The sequence below is a fragment of the Lissotriton vulgaris genome, chromosome 2_1 (genome assembly GCF_964263255.1).
Source record: "Lissotriton vulgaris chromosome 2_1, aLisVul1.2, whole genome shotgun sequence".
Taxonomy (NCBI): Eukaryota; Metazoa; Chordata; class Amphibia; order Caudata; family Salamandridae; genus Lissotriton; species Lissotriton vulgaris.
In genome coordinates, this window is record NC_141687.1 from 1,014,331,604 (window position 1) to 1,014,357,605 (window position 26,002).

General features: G+C 44.1%; 1 protein-coding gene across 1 annotated transcript in view; it reads left to right on the forward strand.

Annotated features, from left to right (window-relative positions):
* Positions 1 to 26,002, forward strand: part of KCNH7 (potassium voltage-gated channel subfamily H member 7) — a 960,210-nt gene that overhangs the window by 716,816 nt on the left and 217,392 nt on the right. The window contains exon 4 of the mRNA XM_086954212.1: positions 22,903 to 22,935. Within this exon, the coding sequence (XP_086810338.1) occupies positions 22,903 to 22,935 (33 nt within the window). The remainder of the gene's footprint in view (positions 1 to 22,902; positions 22,936 to 26,002) is intronic.

A 26,002-nucleotide genomic window follows, 5' to 3' on the forward strand; every position in this document is an offset into this window, starting at 1 on the left:
CAGGCGATAATGAAGAGTAAAAGTGAACCAGTAAGAGCAGTGGATGGAACTAATCTATCATCAGGTCCTATAATTAGTCACATGAAATGAAATTCGTTGAGTGCACTTCATCCCCAAATGCGATGCAGTGTGCGCAACGAAATTTGTTTTATTTATTTAAATGTTTACTTACCTGCAAAACTCTGTAATCCATACATTACTACCCCCCACCCTGCCCCTCCTCCTCCCCATGTCACCACCCTGCAGGTACTCCCACTGCCAGCCTTGGCTGGGTGGGAAGAGTAGCACCTGGACCTGAATAGGTCTGTGCCTGCCTTCCACAATGCTGGCTCCACCTCCTGTGGTGCGTCTGATGACCCTGGCCCACACTGGCAAAGGAAGAAGTTGTGCACTGGCAGAAAACACCCAGAACTGGGTTGGACTAGGTACAGACACTCTCTGCCTTTAGAGAACAAAGGATTTTGTGGTATAAATATTGGGCCCAAACCCCAGAACTTTAGAACTCTTTTGGATCAAGAAGACTGCCAAGAAGAAGAGCTGGGGAAGCTGTGCTACCACTTTGCTGTGTGCTTTTCTGTGTTAGCCTACAGGGGCTGCTTCTGTCTTTGGCAGTGAAAGGACTAGACTAAATTTTCTGCAATCTACTTTTGTGAGTTTCTCAAAAGGCTTGAGGTAGATCTTGTCCCCTGTTCAAGAAATCTTAGGAACAGCAAAGATTTCAAGCTCTTCTGCTCTCAGCATTGGGGACTGTGTCTTTTGTGCTGCAACAGAAGAAAAGCCACTCGACAACATCTGCGACGCTGATGCTGACTCCGTGTCCTGATGGCACCACCCCAACGCTGCAATGCGACCCTGGTCTCACTGATGATGCCTGCTGACACCGCCACTGAACCGCTGCTCACACAGCGACATGTGGGCACCACACTCCGCACTGCCTCGCTTCACAATGATGCAGTGGTATCCCCGACTATGCCGCTCCACGCATGAATCAACGCCACTGCTTGCACCGTGGTTCAAGGGCACCACTCGTAAAGTTACACAAAGCACCGCCGACATCCCGCACCACAGTCTTGGCCTACTGATGCCGGTACAATCGACTCCAGTTTGTCAGCCAACAACAGCACTTCAGCAACGACGACGCCGCTGCTTGCACTGCGACATGCCAGCATTGCGATGAGCACTGCATTCACTTTGCACTGACTTACCGACTACGCCATCTGACGCCACCACTGAGCCACTGCTCGCACTGCTACCTGAGGGCACCGTATGCCGCACCGCTGCACTTCGCAATGCAGCACCTGACACCTGCCGACGCTAACGCTTCTGACTTCAACAAAGAGGAGTTCGACCTGCAATTCAAGGGACTTCGAGGGCACCAAATACTCCTGCACCGACCTCCGGAACCGATGCCTATGGATGCTGTGCTTTCGGAAGCTCAAACGAGAGGTCGCCGACGCCCTGCATTTCTAAAAGTTACTGTTTGCGGGTCTTCTCGACACCGTGGCTGGCCAGTAACGCCGCAGTCAGCCAGAACTATTTGAATTTGTTTGCTCACGCCGCCATGATAGCCGGGGACGGAGCTATCGTCATCAAGGAACTGTTTTTCAAGGTTATTTTGATAACTGAAGATTTCTAAGTACTGTATTGTGGATTTTTATCATTTTTGGTCTTGTCTTAAGTATATAAAAATATTGGATATTTTTCTAAACTGGTGTGATGTCCTTTTGTAGTGCTTACACTGTGCACTGTTGGTTATGTGCAAATGCTTTACACACTGCCTCCGAGATAAGCCTGACTGCTCGTGCCAAGCTAACAATTAGGTGAGCAGGGGTTACTTTAGGAGTGGTACTCCCTTATCCTGACTAGGAAGAAGGGTCCCTATTTGGACAAAGGTGCAAACTCTTGCCAACTAGAGACCCTCATTTCTAACAGATAGTGTATGATAGATTTGGTACCCAACTCCTGAACCCAGGCAAGTTTACCAATAAGCAAATAGCCATCGCACTTAATTGCGAAATAACTTAAAAGTAAATAATTAAGCGATCACTGTAGGAGAGAACAGTATAGAAGAAAAGATGAAGAGAGAATAGACATGGTAAATATCGTCTAGGTAGTACTGTAACAGACACATTGTGAGTGGGTGCATGAGATGTGACGAATTCAAGAGGCCCGCTTTGATAGGGAGTACTTGTTAGGCCAGAATTTGTCTAGTGTTGGGTATCTTGCAGTGTCAATTCTGTTCAAAATGGCAGCCTTCCCAATGACTGATTGTGCATTTGTGGCTTGCAGCACTGGATCACATCAAGTAATCTGCGGTCTGCGGGGTCACTTTGGGGCCACCTCTCTGCACCGCTGTCTGCTGCGACTCCATTAGTTGATAGGCGTCCTCCACCGTGACGTTGGTTTTTGATTCAGATAGCAGAAGGGATCAGGCGTTTGCATGTTTCTCCGTGTTTTTAACTGCCTGTGCTCTCTCCTTCGCAGCCTGAACGTTGGCAACACACCGCAGTTGACAATCAGTTAACAATCACCACTCATAACACGTTGCACGCAGGGCTGCAATATCCGAAGGGGACCGCTCCCCACCCATGGGTTGTGTGACATTCCGTATTGTTCCATCGAGCTACATGCTGGTAGAAGTCGCCCGCGGTATTCAGCCCTTCGCAATATTTTCCAGAGGTAACTTGGGAACCTTACTCAGACGGAAATTGAAGTGAGATCCTAGCCACTATGCCAGACCTCTAAATTAAACTATAGAGGCAACGTCGGTACCATACAGTGCTACCACCACCGGAGTGCCTGTGAGGGCACCGGTAGGACTCTCCAACTGTCTACAATTAGTGGCCTTACCGAAAAGATCAGGCTGAGTATCAAACTGAGTGTAAACCTGAATCACCAGACCACCATCAAGATATTAGGTGACCTACCCCCTAGAAGCTCGGACGGAGGTCCAACCTGATCAGCATTATTGGTGTTCGATCCAGACCACTCGTTGGATCACGGCCAAGTCCCCCTTTCCCCCCCCCCCCACCCCATCATCATTGTCCTGAAGAAGACCCGCAGCCGAGGTCCCAAATACCCCAGGAGCACTAGGGTCGAAACGTCGACGCTTTTCAATTTGTGTGCCTGTACCCCTCTCAGTTTAATTTCTTTTCCCCTTTCAATTGTTGTGGACAGGCCTATATGATAGCGGAAGTTTTCCCGCTTTGGTTTATGTAAATATTACAATTGTATACTATAATTGCTATTTTTCCTTCTTCCTCTCCAAATCACAAGAGCACCCCTTTCCTTTCCACTGACTATACTCTGATAGTCTTTTGCGCCGTTTATAATCATAATTGTTTTATGAAGTTATAAATAAATATGTAAATTTTGATATAACAAGCACCCAGAGTGTGGTTATAATCTATCGTTCTTTTCACAGGCTAAACGTGCTAATTTTGGGTACTGCTTTTTTCATTGCATCTAATGTGCATATAACCAATACCAACTCGAATATATCTCCCCCATCTTGCTTCAATCAATGTATGCAGATTTAATCGCATTATCAAGATATAAATGATATTCATATGAGTTTTGTTCGAATTAGTGTCAAGGACCACCCTTCTTTATATCCATCCAGCTACAGGCCTCTTCTGAGGAAGAGCGTAACCAGGATTTCCACTGTGCTGAATCCGCAGAGTGGCCGCAAACTGCAGAGCATACTTTACTTCATGATCCCTCATGCATTTTTGACTTTCAGGAAGGAGGACCTGTGGCGCTGCACTGTTAGCGTGTAGTACGGGTATATGTGCACTGCAGCATTCTCAACCTGAAATGGCCCGTGGGCCCTTGTCACCTACAAGATATGGTCTCTATAGTTGAACAGATGGGCTACTACCGGTCTGGAAAGGTTACCCGGGTTAGGGGTCCACCCAGCACTGTCTGGGCCCTTTCCACTGAGAATAACTTGGAGTTTTTGCCCTTTAGTATAACTCTGGAGAACCAGGTGTTGAGATATAGCTCCACACTTTTGCCTTAAATGCGTTCCTGCAGGCCAACGATACACACATTGCTCCTCCGGGACCTGCCTTCCTGATCTTCCGCCCGATTACTTAAGTGCCCTACCTCTCTTTGCAGTGACTGTAGTTGCTCTGATGTTGTGGTTAGCAAACTGTCTCATAATCGCCAATGTCGATTCAGTTTCCTCGACGCTATCCTCCAGTTTTTTATGAACTTTAAGAAGGAATTCCTTCTCTGGACATAGAGAGTCTATTTTGAGGTCCAGCATTGTCTTTATGTCCATTACAGCTGCCAAAAGCTCATCAAAATGGTGCTAATGGTCTGTATGGTCCATTGCTGACGGCTTCATGGTGTGGCAGCTTCAGCAGGGGATCCCCATCTCCGGCATATTCCCAGCCTGGGGCCTGTCCACCTTGGCTTTCCCCATCTTGGTGGGGAGAATGAGTGCAATGCGAACAGACAAGAGACAAAAGTGGAAGGGCTCTGGTACTACAGCGCAGTCCGCAATGCACTGCCCCTAGGCCCTCTTAAGACCCGCGGTCAATTACGTGTAATGTCCAGCGTGGAGTTCTTATCCTGTACAGCTGTGATGAAGGGGGGAGAGTCCCCGATTAACTGACTGATGTATAATGCAAAGGTCATGGACTGTGTGCGCCCTGGTCACCCCACCAATCCAGGCCCCCAAGTCTTTTTTTCACCTTAAAATATTTTCTTCTTTTATCTTTGTCCACCTTTGTTTTAGGCGCCAAAGGATTGGGCAGACTCAATGCGCCTCTCTGGCTTCATCAAACTCAGCCCGGTAGGGGTCTAAGCCTAGAAAGTCTTGTGGATTTCAGCTGGGGGAAGACCATACGACCTGGGGGAGGAATGCTGGTTGGGTTTCGCTGCACCCGCTTGTACCACCATATGTGGTCTGGATCTCACTGCCATGCACAGCTGCTCCACACAGGGCCCCCTGGACACTGCAGTTGCACTCAGCCCTCCGCGGTACCTGGGTCCCGCTCTTTACCAGGTGATACTGCAGGCTGTTGTAACCACGTTGACTGAATAGGCTGCCCAGAAACCGGGTGGTCACGTTGGGGCACCCAGCCTGCTCCGGGCACGAGCGAGGCCCGATCTTCTCTGATAAGTCCAGCGGAGGCATACAAAGCAGATTTGGGCACCCATCATCTGTTGTAGTCAGGGCAGTACTTCACATGTCCTGCAGGGTCCCCCAGAGCTGCATGCATGGCCACAGAGCTCGGCGGGATCGGGCATCAATAGTTGAGCAGGTCCGCCTCCACAACACCGGATCGTGCTATTCGGCGCAGAGACACAACAGAAGCAGTCCAAGACCAGCACCCGTGTCGGTGCAGTCCTGCGAGTCGGTGGGACACTTGCAGCCAAGTTTATGGGCCAGTTACGGTCAGGATGTAGGATACTGCAGCGGGTGCCGAGCGGAGATCGTTAAAAAGCATCCTCTGCAGCCGCCATCTTGCCAACGCCCCCCTGCCTCCATGACCTTAATAGAGTTTTCTAATTGCTATCAAATTCTCTATTCAGTGCCAGGATGGGAGGCTACAGTGTATATGTATGTTTAAAGGTTGTTGGCAAAAGGGTTACTTACTGGCTCATGATAAAACTAATTAAACATAGAATCTGAGTTCCAGTCTGCAGTTAAAATGATTTCCTCCAAGTGTGCTTCCAAAGCAAAGGATTTTGAAGCCATGGCTTCCTGGACCGAATTGGCTTCAAAAGTGGAAGCTCCTACACCAGCTTCTGAAAGAATCTATTTCACCAGAAGCACTAGTGTAGGGCAAGACACAAGGTTATGTAAAAATGAAATTAGCAGTGGGTCCAATAGGGGGCTCCGTAGAGGAGTCATAAACTTTTCATATTCCTGCAAACAATGAATCACACTAACTTTCAGTCTCCTGGAAGTGCTCGGAATATCACTTGTCTAGTTGTGGATTTGTCACCCAGATCGAGAGCTCCGACATCAGAAACTCGTTTTCAAGAAACCAGAAACAACAAGAGCGTCAATTTTGGTGAAAGTTGTTATCCGAACAATAGGGAGTTATCTGGCCAGGTCTGAAGATATGTAAGAACCAAGAAAACATCCCAAAGGGAAGAATATTTTAGTTAAAGACGAGCTGCAAAATGCACACCCCTTAAAAGTTTAGAGACTATGGGGTGCTCTCCCATTGCCCTGTTAGAAATGGGAAGATTTCTGGCTGACATTGCCAATTTGTAAGAATTGATGGTTCTATAGCAAGGCCAAAATATTAGTGAATTAAATTACATCTGATGCCATGGGATCTAAACTATATTCCATGTACCATCAGGACTATCTTTTCCATGCGGACTGATACCTTTTATGTGTGGGGTCTGTCCATGTTTTGTCAATGACAACAAGAGCCTGTTCCAAAAGCCTTGGTGCTTGCCAATGTCTCTGAAAAGTCTCCATGCTATAAGTTTCAGCTGTTGTGTTATGGCTAAGGAATGTTGACAACCCAGAGGGTCCAGTAGGAGAGTCAGCAACCAGGGAGGAGGAGAAGGCAATCACAAGAAAGCATCAGCACAGTTGGAAACAAATTCTGTGTTCTCCACGGGGTGGAATTAGGCGCAATTCTGCTGACTGGTTTCTGACTTTTGGGGCTCCTCTCAGAATCATAGAGAATGGGGGAAAGGCGTAGTGCAGTCCAGGTCACTTCTGCAGTAATGCACATGTCGCTCAAGCCAGAGGATCTGGTCCCTAGCTGAAGAAGAATGATAATTGGAACATTAGACAAGATGCAAACAGGTCCATCTGACCTCACGTCTGCATGATCCTGGAAAAAAGGTTTTGACCAAGTTTCCATTCACTGGTATCTCTGAGGTGTCGGGAATGGCAATCAGTCACTGAATTCTTCATGCCAGGAAGATGAAGATATATCACTGAAATTAGAAGTTGGAGACAATAATACCAGAAGTCCTGCTCGAAGTCAATATCTGGTCTCTCCTAAGCAGTAGACATTCTGGACTACTGACACACTGTCCATTCTCAGTAATATACAAGAATGTACTCATTGGGAAGAAAAGGAATGAATCACAAAATAACCTGCTAACAGTTCTAGACAGATGAAAGGTAAAGAGAGCACTGCTTTGAACAATATTCCGCCCATTGCTACGAGCACCCCATCCCCAATGGCTGGCATCAGATTCCTCCCCTATGCCTGGAACTAGACCAGAATTTGCTTTCCCATTCCAAGCGACCACGTGGTTGAGCGACCATTGCAGTTTGTGACACACTTCAGGATTGAGAACAACTTGATCTGAATAGGACAACCCCTTCTCTAAAAGAGCAATCTTCAGACATTGTACAGCTTGGTAGAGTGAAGTGGATTTAGGGAGACTGCTTGAATAGATGACACTAGAAGGCCCACTAGACTCGCAAGGCACCAAAGAGTTAGAATTTGCTTTGAAAGAGCTCTGTGGGTCTCCTTTTTCTTTATAGATCTGGTCTTTCAGAGTGGAAGAGCTAAAGTGGCTGAGACAGATTCTATTGGAAAGCCTATAAAAATAATTTGCTGAGAAGTCAGAAGGTTGGATTTGGTGTAGTTGATGAGAAACTCCAAATGTTCTGACAGGGAAAATGTGAGTTTCAACTGATGTTTGAGTAAGCTCAGGCTTGTGACATCAAGAGGAAATTGTCCATTTATATGATCAGTTGGATACCTATGGCGCTCAAGAACTCCACAACAAGTCTAATAATGCACCAAGGGCCTGAGGATAGCCCAAGACATTGAGAAGAATTTGTATGAAAGATGTTGCCATTGTAATCGCAGGAAGTGACTATGTGGAGGAAATATTGGCACTGTCAAATAGGCATCATTCAGTTCCAAACAGACATGTACTCGCCCATTCTTAGAAGGTTATATAAGAAGTGGATCCCCTTAATTTCTAAATATCGGTATAGGAGCCAAGTGTTGAATTCCCTGAAATTGATCACCAGACAGAAAACTCCACCTTTTTTGTCCACAAGGAAGAAGTTATTTATGAAACCTAAGGGGTTACATGGAGCTATTGCTTGCTTCTGTATGAGAGATGTTACCTCCTGGTCTATGAAGTGGTGCTTGAGAAATAAAGCTCTGTGTAGGGGTTGCATAGAATTCCAGCTGGAAGACTTGCACGGTCTGAAGAACCCATGCATATTGGGTTGTCAAACCCCAATTGGAGAGAAAATAATATATCTTGACTCCTAATTCTGTCTGAGTGAAGGGAACTTACCTTCGAAATTTGCATTATTAAATGTTTCCCTGAATCCTCCATGGTGGAACCATCCTCTTGAGCTTCTTTTTCAAGAAGGGAAGAAAGGGGTTCCCCTTTGGGAGTTTTTCCATCCTGAGAATCTTTTCTTGTTCCTATTCTGGCCTGGAAAGGACGAGCCTTTAACCTGGAAACGTCTGACAGAGCATCCCTTGCCACAACCAGCCCGGTAAAAAGGTGGAAATGAAAAACCTTTCTTAGGGAGGACTATGCCTTATCTAGAGAGTTGGAGGTATTAATACATTTTCCCACCTCCTTCACCAAACAAGAGATCTCCTGCAGAGAGACCGACCTAGTTAGTAGCTAATTCACAAAGCTTAAGGTCTATTCTGAGGAGAATAAAGCACTACCACTCGTAAGACAAGGCACAATGAACCAGGATGTTGAAGTCAATGGGAGCAACTTGCTCCTTGGCCGTGAAGATCATATTGCAAATTTTGGACAAAGGGCCGGACATGTTTAAAATGTTGTCCTGGTAAGCTTTCCAGCATATATCTAAGAAATTAACTCTTGATTTTTCAAGCAACAGATTGGACGTCAGTATTTCCGGCTCTTTCAAGCCATAGTGATCCATCGGGGAATTGTGCCCCCACCCCTTTCACATGATGTCTCATTCCTCCCAAAAGATATGATTCAGCATACTTCTCCTTTACATATACTCAGACTCCCTCCAGGATTGGAGGGCGTCACTCTGGATTGGCTTTCTACATTCCATACACCAGTCCTGAGGAAGACCTGCAGTGACGTACATTTAACTATTAAATACCAAAGGGGGTAGGCACGGTGCACAGGACAAATATTAATGTGTTTTCAAATTCGGTGAGTAAACCATTGTACAGTTTTTAGAAAAAGGTAGGGTGCAACTGGAGTAAGCTGAGCAAGCGTCTCCCTGATTAACCTACTCGAAACAAGCCTGTCAACGCCCATGTGCAGCTCCTTGAAAAAGGGCGCAGGAGCCCGAAATGCATTGGAGCGATCATCAATATAATGAAATGCATATGTTACACATGGATTGTTTGGGATCATTACTGGATATGAAATAAGAATATCAAAGTAAAGTACTAATGGAACTCATGTGAAAGTGATCATTAAAAATTATTTTCAACGTTTTCTTTGAGGTTTCTGTGGAAGAACCAACGTTGTGCCCAAAGGCAGGGATACGCCCATAATCTATGTGCGCACATTTCTCATTAGTACTTTTAATTATGCACACCTTCTGGGTCGAAACGTTGACGCTTCATTGATCTGTTCGTATTCCTAGTCTCTTCAGCCATTTACTAAGAAGAAGGCAGTCTAAAGGGTGCTGACAGATTGTTATTTATTTATTTATTTATTTCTTTCGATTTATATAGCGCTATATAACCCCGGGGTCTCTAAGCGCTTGTCCAGTAAACACCACAGGAACCAAAAGAAACACTACAGGCGATTTATAGCCCTCCCCAAGCTTTCTGGAACAGAACCGTCTTCAGCCTCTTCCGAAAGGTCAGCAAATTGGGTTCTTTGCGCAAGTCCACCGGTAGACTGTTCCAGACCCCTGGAAGGGTATTGGAGATGGCACGACCGCCCACTGACGCCAATCTGAACCGGGGTTGCGTGAGCATAGTTGCTTCGGCAGATCTTAACACCCTGGACGGTGTGTATGGGGTCAGGCGGGTCTTGATGTAGCTTGGTGCCTTACCATAAAGGGATTTATGTGCAATGCATAACCCTTTAAAAAGCACCCTCTGCCTTACTGGGAGCCAGTGTAACTCACGCATGAGTGGGGACACATGCGTGCTCCTGGGTTTCTTGTGAATGAGCCTGGCGGCATCATTCATCACCATCTGCAGTTTGTCCAGAAGTTTTTGAGGTAAGCCCAAATAGAGCGAGTTACCATAATCCAGTCTTGCCAGGATCATAGCAGAGACCGCCCTTCGCAGGGTAGAATGGGACAGTAATGGCGCGATCTTCCTAAGTTGACGCAACATGCCAACACAAGTTCCTACCACCGTGGTGACCTGTTTCCGCATGGAGAGCTTGTCATCCACATAAATGCCATGGCTTTTTACAGCCACTGCCGGCTCCGGGGGCGGTCCAAGTTCCCTCGGCCAGAATCCATCATGCCATGGGTTGCCGGCGATGGTAACAGGTAGAACTTCCGTTTTCTCCGGATTGATTTTTAAAGAATTCAGTGACATCCAGTTAGCTGTCTGCTTCAAGATGGCTTGCAGATTAGCTGTTATGTCCTTGAAAAGGGAGTAATCTACATTGTATATTTGTGTATTTAAATTGTGTATTTTGGTTATTTTCCATAGCATGCGGGCACTTTATGTCACATGTTTCAACAAAGTCATGTTCTTTATATTGTTTGTTCTGCCATTTGTGTATGCGACAGCCATATACAAAAGTCTATTCAGCATGCCGACAAAAATAAACCTTTCCAGTCTGGGTTCTCCCAATGAAAGCAAACACAAATTCAATCCAGAGTTTGACTTGTGTCCCCTGCTGCACAGCATGTAAGCTCCTATCATTGGAGTTAAATTGTTTCCAGCAAGGTCATCTACAATTTCTCCCATAAACCATATTGTCATGAAACTCAATTGTTGTCTCACATATCTTTACTGAATCTGTTTGCACACGAATCTTATCCAAATAAATGTCACTCTGGATGGCATCTCCTTTTGATTCACTATTAACAGCTGTGTTCACTGAGGAATAATCAACATACATTCAAAAAAGAATCTGCTGTGCATCTTTAAGGAGCCTTGAATACCCCCATAAGGTCATGGTACTTGGCTCCAAGGAACAGATACTGACAGTGTCAGTGTAGAGGCACCACCACCAAACATTTGGTAAAGGTTCGGGAAACTGTTCTTGAGGAGTTGGGGTCCTGAATTTACCAAGGCCTTCCCTGCCCCCTTATCAAAAGGTGTACTGGAGTGGATGGTACATTTAGACCACTTTTTGGCTGGTGCATAGTCAATCTATACCTTAAGTGCCTTTTTGCCCATGTTCATGGTTTAATAAAATTGTGTTTATACACTTCCAAAGAGGTTCACTCATTCCTTTGGTGACATGCCAATGAGGCAGTGTTCCAAATGCAGACACAAATTCTGTGTTACAGAAAGGACTTCTGCCGCTTATTTAATATAAGAATGTGATGAGCGCATTCCACATACCATTCTATGTCACATCTGCAGGGGTCGTCTTTTCTTTAAATGCGCTCGAGGTCTCTCCATGGGTAGCAAGTCATGTGCTTCTTAGTGTGGGGGCACATTGTCATGTATGAAAGATGATGAGAGACGATGAAGGCACTGGCTTCACATCTGCGTACCCAGAGCTCCCACAGAGCGATGGTGGTTCTTTCTCAACAAAATATGAAATGCTGTTTTTAAGCTCACTATCGTTATTACTAATATATTTCCTCTGCTTTCGAAGTGAACGTCAATCCCTTTAATAATAAGAAAAAGTTGTTAGGAAATTCATTACAAAGTGGGAAAGGATGAAATGCGGGAAGAATGTGGGAAGAATGCTATAATTTGCATCTAGCGGTCAAGAATATATGAAAACAGAAGAGGAAAACAAATCTTTTAATTATTAACGAAAATGGGAGCTGGGAAACAAAACAATTACCAGAATAAACCATTCAGAGGGTCCGAAAGCTTTATGAGTGTGGGGGAAACAAGAAAACACCCAGCCATGATGGGGCCGGGCATAAAACATTTTTGAAAGGCGTTATTAAATATCCATAGTTCTAAAGCAGTGCGTTTCGCAAACATCTTTTACCACTATATTTTGAAAGCAGATTTTTTAAGATTATAATTGTTTTGTTGTGGTGATAAAGGGTTCTCTTGTTTTTCGTGCAGGTGTGTTTTTGCGCTGTTAGTGCATTATTTAAATTTCTTTAATATAGTTATTGTGTTGTGGAACACTAACTGTACTTTCGTCCCCAGTTATATTTTTGTAGTCATTTTGTTTGGTTTATTTTATTGTTTTGTACTTTAATTACATTAAAGATTGCAACAAATGCTGCTTATTTCCAGCCAAAAGTAACACATCCCTTTAAACTGCCAGTGAAAAAACAACCGTTCCAGAGGTAGTAAACTACCGCTGCTGCATGTCTTCTACTGTTTAAGAAACCACCGATGTACTGAGCTATAAATCGCGCAGTAAGAGCTATGTAACGATCACAATGCAATAGTTAATCGTTTGAAATTAGCCACCATTTATGCATTGCAATGGCAACCAGCTTCCTATAATTAACCTATCTCTGTGCCACTCCTTTTGTAATTTCTATTCATATTATATGCATCCTCCTTTTTTTTTAAAGCAAAGTGCTTACTTAAATTTATTTTACACTTCCTAGACATTAATCATCATACTGCATCGTTTTATTTTATATTTATTTTCTGAATTGCCAACTTGATTAAATATCATTTTTCTAGTCAGAATATGAGGCACCGTTTTTTTATGTATTGCCAGTTCTCTGTTTGGTAGGTAGGGCTCCTGCTCAGGGCAGAGAGTGCAAAGGAAGCAGATTGCTGCCAGATGTGCTCTGTTTTTTCTCCTTTGAGATACGAGAGGGATATCACAGCAATGGAGCGGTCGCAGGGGTTTCTCCACAGCGATATTAATAGAACAGTCAAAAATAGCACTCGTGCCAGCACCACTGAAGACACACTGACAGGTGCTATTTTTAGCCACTGGCAATGTCTGGCACCAGGTTGAGCTGGAAGCTGTACAGAGTCGAGAAAGGGATTTCCTTCACTAAGGGACCACATTAGCTCACTGTTTCTTTAAGTAAAATAATTATGAGGGATTACAAGACAAAAACCCACACACAATACTACAGACGTGGAAAAAGCACACAAAGGTTAGTGTCAGTGCACAAAATAGAAGGGCATTCAGAAATTTCAATAATGGAATGCATAAAGCAATTCAGAACTGTGAGCTCTTGTCTTTATTCTCTGTAGTAAACGCAAATAATTGCGGACGTATCTTGCACACACATCTGTTCCACAAGGGCATTGGAAACTTAGACTCAGATTTCTAAAGTATTTTTCCTGGTGCACCGGAAGTGATGCAACACCTTGCAACCTGCATGTACTTTGGTGGATCTGGGCAGGCACCCCAGGTTTTGGACGCAAAGCAAGATCTACAAAGATAGCCATACCAGGCTTTGTATCCAAATAATGGCCCCCGAAGTAGGAGAAAGATTTAAATTTCCCCACACCTGGCACACAGTGCTTGTGTTCTGCAATGCAAAGCACACATCCGCTGTGTGAAATGTTTTATAATTTGTCAGGGGATAGGATTGTGTACTGGAAAGGTATGCTGCTAGTACACATCGTTGCTAGACAGCATGCGAACAACTCTGCACCGTGGAACAAAGATTGTTTATGCTGCACTGGAACGACAGCAGAGGCCATGTTTTTAAATAATGGCTCCGTGCGGTTTCCCCTCCTGGCGCAATGCAATGTAGCACATTTGGTGTCTACTTTGCATAATCTGCCCCTTTGTTTTCTTCTTCGGGAACCAGGCCCGGCTCCAGGAATTTCTGTTTGGGTGGGCCAAGGGCGCATTTGGGTGGGCCACTGCGGGCTCAATGTGTCGCTTCTGGAGGTAGCCTACAAATAAAAAAAACTATACTCCTGCGTGTGATAGAAGGGGATAACAGGAGATTCAGGGCCCTCCATTATTTTCCAACTCTCTTTCTAATCGTTAACACTCTCAAAAAGTGTTTTGATCCCATGTAAGGTCCTTTTGATGGGCAAAGGAGGTTTCTGAGGTGGGAGTATCAGGCAAGTAACACTACTCAGCCTGCCTCGTTGCCAGCCTTCAGAGAGAATCTCTCTTCATTATTACCTCCATCTGACCCCAGATTCTGCAGTACACTCCCTTCCAGGCCTGATCATCAATTTTCTACAATCTCTCTACCGTGCACCTTAACTCACAGCTAACCTTGGTCCCCAGCCCCATATCAGGCACCACCTGGTTTCATTCTCCATAATCCCACTAAAAAGATTTGTAAAATCACCTTCAAACTGAAAACCCTGAATATAAGAGTAAATATAATTAGCACACACTTTAAACTATGTTACACAGTGGCCCTAATGACCCAACTGCTAATTAAATAAGCAAAAACATTACAGGGTCTATTATAGCGCCGGTGCAAAATTATTTATTGGTGTCCCACCACTGACCTCTTACTCGATAGACAACTTTACTACCACCCTCCAACAGTGCACTTCATCTCTCCTTAGCCCCTTTCAGTCATGACCTCCTCATCAGACTCCCTCCCTACCTGCCCCCCACCAGTGTCCCTCATCACTCCAAAGCCCCTCCCCATGACCACCTCCTCAGACTCCCACACAAATACCCTCCACCAGTGCCCCTCATCGCTCCATAACCCATCCCCCATTGACCTCCTCCTGAGTCCCTCACTGCCACCCTCCACCAGTGTCCCTCATCGCTCCAAAGCACCTTCCCCATGACCTCATCGGATTCCCTCATTGCCACCCTCCTCCCAGACTCCCAGACTCCCCCACTACCACCCTCCACCAGTGCCCCTCATCACTCCGTAGCTCCTCCCCATGACCTCCCCCTCCTCGGATTCCCTCATTGCCATCCTCCAACACTGGCCTTCATCTCTCCGTAGCCTCTTCCCCTCATGACCTCCTCCTCAGACTCCCTCCCTACCACCCTCCACCAGTGCCCCTCAGCGTTCCATAGCCCCTCCCCATTACCTCCTCCTCAGACTCCCTCCCTACCACCCTTCACCAGTGCCCCTCATCACTCCAAAGCTCCTCTGCCTCATGACCTCCTCCTAAGACTCCCTCCCTACCACCCTCCACCAGTGCCCATCACTCCAAAGCAACCCCCCTCATGACCGCCTCCTCAGACTCCCCCACTACCACCCTCCACCAGTGCCCCTCATGACCTCCTCCCAGACTCCCCCACTACCACCCTCCACCAGTGCCCCTCATCGCTCTGTAGCTCCTCCCCATGACCTCCCCCTCCTCGGATTCCTTCATTGCCATCCTCCAACACTGGCCTTCATCTCTCCGTAGCCTCTTCCCCTCATGACCTCCTCCTCAGACTCCCTCCCTACTACCCTCCACCAGTGCCCCTCAGCGCTCCATAGCCCCTCTCCATTACCTCCTCCTCAGACTCCCTCCCTACCACCCTTCACCAGTGCCCCTCATCACTCCAAAGCCCCTCTGCCTCATGACCTCCTCCTCAGACTCCCTACCTACCACCCTCCACCAGTGCCCATCACTCCAAAGCTATCCCCTCATGACCTCCTTCTCAGACTCCCTCCCTACCACCCTCCACCAGTGCCCCTCATGCCCTCCTCCTCAGACTGCCTCCCTACCACCCTCCACCAGTGCCCATCCCTCAAAAGCAACCCCCCCTCATGACCGCCTCCTCAGAATCCCTCCCTACCACCCTCCACCAGTGCCCATCATCACTCCAAGCAACACCCCCTCATGAGCTCCTCCTCAGACTCCCTTCCTACCCCTCCACCAGTGCCCCTCATCACTCCAAAGCAACCCCCCCTTATGACCTCCTCCTCAGAATCCCTTCCTACCACCCTCCACCAGTGCCTCTCATCACTCCAAAGCCCCTCCCCCATGACCTCCTCTTCAGACTCCCTCACAAACAACCTCCACCAGTGCCTTCCATCTCTCCGTATCTCCACCACTCATGATGCCCCCTCGGATTCCCTCATTGCCACCCTCCAACAGAGCCCATCATCACTCCATAGCCCCTCTCTCATATGCATTTTATTTCTTGTATAGCGCTACTCGTAGTGTAGGGTATCACAGTACTGTACATCACACACACATTATGCAGACACAATGATTCATAAAAGTATCCAAATCAGCCTATAGGGAATGTCACATAAGCTAATGAAGATTACCAGGTGTAGGAATCACATCTCATCCATGCTGCTGGGCAATATGTATTAAGAGGGTTGGGTCTGGAGAACCACAAACACAGGATTTAAAGCATATCCCAGTGGTTGGCTGTACTGATTAGAAATTATATCTGCCAAACTCTGTATTGCAACATTAGAATAATGAAATACTGGGAAAATTCGAACTAACTAGCAATACAAAAAAAAATCTAATTATACCATTCTGGTTTGTATACACGTCTTTGATCACACTGTCCTATGTATCAAAGGATCTCTGTGACAAAGGCAGTAACCCACTGAGCTATCCACGTTAACTACAGTTCTATTGCATTTAAATACTACAAACCAAAAAAAAGAACGCTCTCAAGCAAGATCAACAATCCCCAAGGTTATTTGGACATTTAGTTGTCGTGCATCCTTGCAGAAACACTCATGAATGATACCAACGATTTAAACACACGATGTAAATGAAAATGAAATAAACATGGCGTTCTAAGTATGTCTTTCTCACAGATTTAAAAAACACAATAGCCACACATTCTCTTACCTGCTCCTTATGAACTCTGTCACAGCCGGATCGGGTAAACAAACAGCTCAAGGGGTCAGGAAGGTCAGGAAAACGAAACGGCAAAACAAACTCCTCTTTACCAGCAGAAAATAATTAATTATCCACAAATTCAGTTCCAACGAAAGGCTTTGTCCCCTTCGCAGTGCCCCTAATGTACCTGCACGAGTCGGCGGGGACGCAGTCCACCTGCCTAATAGGAGATGCGTGATTGGGGGTGCGAGCCCAGGCCCAATCACGCAACTCCTAAAGAAAGATAACGTTCGAAGAACGTTTTAACTTGCAGTGGCCATATTCTGCTGGCCTTGCTGACGTCACTGCCAGGGCCAAGGGTTATGTTTGGGTGGGCCAGGCCAAAGTTTGGGTGGGCCCGGCCCACCCGGCCCACCCTTTAGAACCGGGCCTGTCGGGAACAGAGGAGATGGCAAAGATGATCGTGGATTTCCCAAATAGGTTTCATAGATTGTGCAGTTAAAGCCAAAGCTGTTGATTATACCGCCACCAAGCGTGCAAGAATAGGATTGCTCCCGTCATCTTATTGTAGTGTAGCATTTGCATACTGCTTGGTTTGTTGGGCCCTGGAGAGAGCTTATTGTTAGTGTAAACTCTAATTTTAAGGTTAAATATACATGATATCTTTCGTGTTATCAATAATACCTTGCGGGCTTAATTTAAATAGTCGCACAGACACAGGTGTTTGTTGCTAAGCATTTACAAGGCTCAGGTTCACTAAACAAATCTGAACATGGGAAGGAAGGACAACATTTAACTGAGGAAATGGGCGTTTTAAGTTTCAAGGAAGTTTTTAAAACTATATAACAGTAGCTATTGCAAATTACTAGCAGGCGTATGATGACTGCAATATTTGGGTGAGTGGTACATTAGAAAAAGTGCAAGGGGTGATAAAAGTATGATGTGTGAGAGAGAGAAAGAGAGCAAAAAAGGGTGCTGAGTCGGACTGTCTTATATAATAGCACGTAGGTGTCCAAAAGAGATGCTTTGACAGGTCAGCTTGGCCCATTTTTTGACTGTTTTAGGCCTGTTGTATTGCCTGGTGGGCCTTTTTAGGCTGAGGCTACTCCAGTGCATGTGCTGCATATGCTCTTGCTTGCAAGACATTATTCTTTACATTAATGAGCTCGGTGCCCGCCAACTGCTTACCATTTGTTGGCTTCAGTGTTACTCTTCTCTGCTGCCTCCATATTTGCAGTGTAGGCCAATTGTCTCTTCTGTTCTTTTCTGAGGAGCATGGATCAAGCACATATTTATTGCACTCAATTAGCGCCCATCTGCTGCTCACACTGTGATTGAGGTAATATTTATTCTTTCCCTTCCCAGCAATCCCTTTTCCGTATTGCTGCCCTGGACTGGTGGGCCCTTTCTCTTCCCCCACGTCTCCTCTTGCTTTGTTGCCACTCCCACTCTCCTCCCCCATGCCTCCCTCATTTTGCTTCCCCCCTGCTTTTCAGCAACATGGCTTAAAAAAAGCGCTATGACGTGGTCAGTGATGGCTGCCTCATAGCACTTTTTTTCTTGACTTCTGCTGGGCAACATGTCTAAAATACATTTAAACAGAGCCAATAGTTCTTGCTCAAGTGGACCTATTGGCTTTGCTGCAAGCATTGCCTGCAGGAAGCACAGATGTATGCTGCCACCGTAAGTTGCAAAAAACATATAGAGCTTGTCTTTACATGTTCAAAACAGTGCTGTTTCTCAAATGTGGAAATGTGTCGGGTTCCATGGGTGTTGCATGGGAACACCCACAGCAACACCCATGGAACGCCCCTTTCACAGAAAGTGCTGAGTCTAAAGGAGCCATTTTTACAAGGACAGAAAAAGTCACGCAGGGTGGCTTTTTCTTCCCTTGTAAATATGGGGCCGCAAAATGCGTTGCTGGTGCCTTACAAAAAGTGACGCACCAGTGGTGCAAGGGCATTGTAAATATGCCGGTTGTTTTCTGGCTGCTTCTGGGTGACTGACTGTGCTAATGTAAATGCCAGCATTTGTAAAGCGCACAGCTACCTCCAACGGAAGTGTCCCGGCGCTGTCTGTATACCGCTTAGGAACCCTTCCTGGCTTTTTCCCTGTGAAATGTCCACTCCTGGGCACTCCCAAGGTGAAGCCAGGCATCCTAGCGCTGTTGGGGCCGTTGTGGAGATTAAGCAAGCTATTACCCAGAGTTGCAGAGTCGGACCCATGATTAGAATAGGCACCGAGGCGAGAATTATCAGGTCCGAGGAAATTGAGCCCAAGACCCGCCGAGACGGGTATTGAACCCTGGTCCCGAGCCAGACCTCTGCATCAGGGTCTGCCACTCTAACCATTGAGCCACACTTCTCCATTGTGTGTTGTGACTGGTCCCTTCATGGATATTGAAAGTACAAACAAGAACAAATAGCTGATGTTCAATAGAAGGGATGTTGGGTCTGCCTGACCGGTCATCGTGGTTGTGCCTTGAAAGGAGGTCTCCTTCTTTGTAAAGGAAAAGGGGCTGAGATGGGGTTAATTTAGAAATGGTGACTAAAAGTATGTCTTCAGTTCTTTCTTGAATCTTAGGTTGTGTTCAATTCGATTACAGAATTTATATGGTGCATCCTAAATCTGAAGAGTAATGGTGGGCAAATTATTATTATTATCTTTTTATTCCACAGTAAGCGGATGTAACACATCTGACAATTCAGCCCATTTCTGTTGGATACTTATCTGCCTACCCCAGGTTCAAAGAAATAATTTAATACAGGTGAAATACCATGCAGCACAAACATTCCTCATTCTCCACAGATAGACTTCTAAGGAAAGGGGAATGCTTGTGTCATCCAGCACTGTCAGGGACTGGACTATTAATCATCTTAGCAGTAATTACATTACATACTTTACTTTCCTGGACTACTGACAGAGTATGAGAGTATGATTCAGAAAAGGGGGTGGTGATGAACAGAGTGTCTGAATTAAGCAGACTACTCTTACCCAGTCCAAAGATCATGGCTTGATCCATCACCGTTTTTTAGCTCACTGCACCATCCCAGCTCAGAACTTGGCTATATGCAAATTAGTCTGACCCTGGCCCAGTGCATCATGGGAACAGGGCAGACCAAACTACCAAGCCAATTCTTATACTGGGAAGGAAACAAGCTACCGGGGACCGGTTTCTGGCATTTCAGCCGTCTTCGGCCCGGTTTGCTTGAATCCTGATGGTGCAATGAGCTAGGGACTCACATCTGAGTATACCCTTCCACGCTTATGGTGGACAAAAATGATTCAGAAAAGGAAGTGGTGATTGACAGAGTGTCTGAATTAAGCAGACCACTCTTACCCAGTCCAAAGATCAGGGCTTGATCCATCACCGTTTTTTAGCTCAGAGTATGAGAGTAGGTTAACCAACAGGGTAGCCTGTGTGCGGCATCTAGACCCCCCATGTGGTCCACGTGGCAGGGGCTTTTAAGAGCACGTTTAGGATTTTGGGGCATATATTTACCTCAATGTTATTACCATTGAAGTAAATATATTCCAGTGCCCATCACAATGCTCCTAAAAGCAACTGCATTGTTAGGCTTTTGGAGAAGCAAACCTAGTTCTGTTGGTGGTAAAAAATAAGTAAATTGCACTGGTTCTACCAGCACTACTGAGAGGGCAGTGAGTGTTTCTCGTTGCCGTTGTGTTGTTTGTGAGGTCCTTTTGGTGTACATGATTGAAAGAGTGTGATGTTGTAGTTAAGCCTTTATGGTAAGCATAGCATGTAGTGTGTAAGGATCACAGATGTGCTCCATTCATGGTTCAGTGAACGTCTAGCTGTGATTGATCATCGAGACCCCTTGCAGCACTTTTGAGCCACTGGAACGTCACTTGTTAGATGTTCTGGTGGTGCAATGTGCCACCGCATATTAAGAAGGCGACGTAAAAACATTTTACGTAGCTTTTCATGGCCTTGTTAATATCTGCCGTTTCACAAAGAACACTGGGTAAAAAGGATGTTCCATGGGTGTTGATGTGCGTGTTCCCACGCAACACTCATGGAATCTGAAGCATTCCCAGATTTATGAGTCATTGTAAACCTGGCAAAGCGTCAGAATCTAACGCCACACTAAGGGTGGCGTTAGGGAGGCACAACGAGGAGAAATGGTTTAATTTCTCATAATTTTTCCCACATGTGTTGCTGTCACAGAAAGAGGAAATTGCCTGAATTGATTGATTTGAATCAATCGGCCCCACAACGCAGGCACCTTTGCACCATGGCACAAGGGTGCCTGCGTTGGTGCATGGCAGCCAATTGTGCGCCGCGTAGGGAAAAAGGACAGGAATGTGCCGTATCTCAAAGATACGGCTCATTCCTGCCCTCTTGCTTTGATGATTGGCAACACAGCAAGATGCCGAGAGCCTGTGCTAAAACCTCATAAATGAGGCCCCAAATGGGTAACTAAGATAGGAGTATGGATGTGGCTGTGTATGTAAACTACATAATTTTATGTTTGTCAGAAGCCTGCCTCAAAGATTCATGTGAATGCAAATTGCCAGATTTTTAATGCTTTCTGAAATTTGAGTTATCTAGTAATTATTCTTATCCTTAGAGTTGATTTCAACAGCTTAGTCTTCCACAGCTTTAGGTCCCCACATGATTCTCTGAATAGATGTAGGATCAGGAAGTCGATTGTCAACTAAGCACTAGTAGAGAACCTACCAGCTATGTGATAGTTTTCAATCTTTGATTCTGGAATAATATATTCTACTTTCCACTTTAACTTGTTTAGCATGAAGGACTATAAAGCCTTTAAAACACAGACACCTAGAAATACACAACTCCATCATAGAAGTTTGCTTGGCATCCTTTATGTACAAGTAATGATCTTCTAGGTATGATAGTTGTGACCAGTATATCAACTGGGTGTAAATAGCATATACTGAAAAGGAAACCATATGTTTCTATGCGCATACCTTAAAAAGACCAATGATTGCGGCAGGCTTTCTAAGATGTGATAAACCATAAGTAATCATGGTATAACATGTTGGGAGCCCAGTAGAAAGGATCCCATTCACTCCTCTTTCTCAGATGCCATTTAATTGTGACATCAGTAAACTACTCCAGACTTTTCTAAGCGTTCCTTCCAGTGCCTCTGAAGTTATTAAGGCTTACGGAGTGCCAGTATCAAGTGGTGCCAGACCTTCTAGTATGCCTCACGTATTTTCGAGGTGTTACAATACACCTTACATTCATATTGTGACCTAGGATTGGTGCTACCGCTACGTTTTTGAAATAATTTGACCAGGACGTCTGCGGCAGTTCACCTTGTTGAATTTATACTCTTCTTGCCCGATTGTGGAAATAACTTAGCTAATCACTGAGTCTCCTTAGATTGGTTTCACCAACTATTTATTGTGGTGTCATTTACGTGCGTTTCTTCAGGACAAGTCCATATCACTTACATATTAGAACCAATGGTGAGAAACCCCATTTGATATTCATCCAGCTGTACATTTTCGATCTACCCAATCGGACAACTTGGACTGTGGTTTTTTCCAGAGCTTCAAGTTTACTGTATCTTCTACGTGATTTGACAATACACGTGCTGCAATAGTTTACATCATTAGCCTTGAAAAAGTCCTTGTACTAATTCATAGTAAGGACGAAACACGTGTCGGCTGTCGTTTTATCATTTGGAAAACCACTTTTAAGAATCAATAAAGGAAAAGATGATATAAATTATGAACTTTATCCATCTATTTGTCCTGTACCTTATGAGAATTTGTTGACCACACTTGGATTTACTGTTGTCTAGACTTTACATTGCATTACTCTTGTACATACTTACATTGTAGGATTGTGCTCTCCTGACCATTTTTGCCTATATGTTTATTTGTCAATCCTTTGGCTTGATAAGTTGTGTTCCTTCCTGGTAGTGGGGGATATTGGTCCATGTAGCACTCCGTCTTTGATATTGAGAAAGATCCTATTGACTGTCCAGTACTATTTCTTATTTTACTAATATTAGTGTATGTGCGGTTCTTTTCCGAATCTTTGGAAACACCACTACCGTTTTTTGTGTACCCTAATGACAGAACATGCATTTTAAAAGAGAAAGACAAATAACTGATAACTTAATGATGTTTCTCAAACTGCATTACTGTGCATAAATTTGGTCTAATTGTGTTTCAGATGAAAACAACATTTCAAGAGGTGCATCTCCAGGTAATATTATATATACATATATATGTAAAATGTTTTTCTCCAAATTGTAAAAATCATAACGTTTATTTCTGGTAGATAGTTTATTGTTTCTGATTAGGATTATGTTAATTTGGAATGTGTTTAATGCGGTGTGAGGGTTCTCGAAATTAATTAGCTGTTGTTACCTTGTTAGGGCAATCCTAACTTGAAACTGCTTATAAAATTCACAGTGTAATTTATCCAGCCTTTTACTTTCCTCATAGTCAAGTTCTTATTGGCATGTTGAATTGCTTTCATGGTAGTTGGTTGAGCTATCTCTAACCAACTCTAATGACTTACTTTCAGCATTATCATTTTCTGCTCTCCAGCTCACCATAAGTTTAACACCATTTTGAGCAAGGAGGCTTGCCCAAATGACTTCTCAGATGGTTTCCAATTGAAACTCACCCCACGCCTCATCTTTATTCTACTCTAAGAATTCCCAATATCAACGATTAACCTGTCACTCTTTAGCGTTCGTACATTTAGATCATTATGGACTGATTCCAAACCCTGGTCTTCCTAACCCCTAGCTTCATCTGGCTTGCTGGTTTGCTCCTCAGAACTAAATCTTTTATTTTTTCTGGAAAGTTCTTCATGGACCCATTATTGGGTTTTGTGTGTTACATTTGTTTCCAAATTAGTTGTACTCTGTTGCAATCCTTCCACACAATTCTTAAAGTTTATTGATAAATTCATGATGTTGCTTTTCACAAGTGTTGCTGGTCTACTAGCAGCTCTGAGCAACAGCTGTAGCATTTGACTACAGTTTTTTGTCTCCCTTCAAAACGTACAAATTTGGGAGACGCCTGTTGTTGCATCTTTTCACACCCTTATATGAAATACAAGAAAGAGGGCTATGGCTCTGAAATGAAAAGGAGACATGGGTACAGAGTAATATTATTTAAGAACATGCTTTAAATGAAAGTTGAAGCTAGCAATTTACTACGGTAACCTGGGGTGATATGGTTATTGCTGTTATTATCAACTATTAGGGAAATGCAGTCATAAATGTAACAAAAATGTTGAAAACAAATGTGAACTATATGTAAATGCAAGAAAAAAGATTTCTAATGAAAAATGTGCCCCGCTAAGTTTACTAAAGCTGATAGAACCGTGCTCCCAAGAGAAAAAAGCAAAACTCCTAACACTGTGTTTTCTATAACAACAGATTTTAATTTAACACGTTGTCTTAATTTGGATACAACACCAATGTTAATTAAGGATTTCTGATGAGATCGACCTAAAATTAACTGTACACAAACACTCCTTCAAACATAAACTATCTTCCATAATCTGTAGCATACTTTTATATTTTCACTTATGTGTAAAAATAATTGACATCCAATATCAGTCTCGGAACAAATCTGATATCTCTGCAAATACTGTGCAGATGTGCATCTTATTTCACTTGAAAAAACAAGATGGCCATAGATAGAAAAATAGTAAAAGCGAAGGATCTCAGAGAAGAAATGTAAGAATGTTTTTGTATGTTTTTAATCACTATTAGGGCAACACATGGTATAACTGTGGTTATGCCTGTAAAGCATTTCTGAGAGGAAACCAGGTGAGGGTTTTATGCAGTATGCAGACAAACAGCCAAAAGTGCCCAATTTGGGAGAAGCTTAATCAAATGTTAGTAGGGTGGGAAAATGTGCTATACATGGGTATGTCTGTGAAGCATTTCTGACAGTAAATCATCTACTTAAATCTGAACCATCTTTGTTTGAATATGGTGAAAGATATACACTGGCACTCAAGTCAAGCCAATTTAAGAATAGAGAATATTCAATCCAAGAATATACACTGGCACTCAATAAACAAGGATCTAAGTTCATCTAAGTTATGTCAAGTAGATATAGCACCCTGTGTGGTGCAAGGTTTGCACATCTAACTGTTTGTAGCTACTCATACACATCTGCGTTCAGGAGTTGAGGTCATAATCTGCTATATGTCATTGCAAGCTATCTCCAAAAAGACAGCAAATCAAGGACACATTGAGTCAAAAATTGAAGAAACTAATAAGGACAAGAATTGACAGCCACTACTTATGGTTGCATTAATGTTAGAACTGAATAAAGAATAGACCATATTTTTAGCTCCTATCTTTAATAAAATATGAGCAAGAAGCAACAGAAAGGAAAGGAAGAGAACAATTATATTAATGCTTAATATCAAAAATAATGCAAGCCATATGGACTGGTAAGCTCCATAAGTACAAATTCTTAATTTAAGCCAAAAACCTCTGCATTCTTTTAAAAAATAATACCTCACTTTTCTGCCACAAACATGTCCACCAGAACTAGGCACATTTGCCTGTCCATAGTGGGCATGATGCAGTGATAAATACATATATCATCCAAGAGATCTTGGAAATGCTATTGGTATACATCATCACAGAATCAAGTGTGACATATAGCATACAGAGTATTTCCTCAAAGCTAATATGAGGGATTTCCATCTGAATCAGCAGTCCGGTCCAACAACCAACCTAAATAAGCTTTGGACTACAGTTAGTGAGCAGACCTGGCTTTTTCTACACCAAGAAACCAAAAGGCGCAGGCCCCCATCACACATATAGTACACTCATGTTATTACAGTCTCGTGGAAGGGAAAACTACTGAAACTGTCTGTAATTTGAAACGTTAAGGTTTCTTACAGAAAAAAAACAAAAGCTAGACTTTTTCAACAGTGTGTGTTCTCCTCATTTTAAAGGCGCTCCCCTAAAGTGTTTTTCTATATAGTTTAGGTAATTGGAACCCCTTTCCAGGACTTCTTTAGCATTTAATCGTTTAACCTTTTTTTGTTATTTAAGCACACAGAACAGTGTTTAAAATGCACTTACAAAAGATTATAAAAGCCCACCAAGTAACACATAGGTAGATGATATACAGACAATGAGCAGATGTGGCAAAGACAAAGGTTCAGCTTTACTTGACTGTTCAAAAATGTTAGTACATTTTTATGTGTTTATCATACCTGTACTCAACTGCTATGGGAACTACTGTAGCCTTGCGCAGCTAAGGAAAAACAGGGATTCAAATGTCTA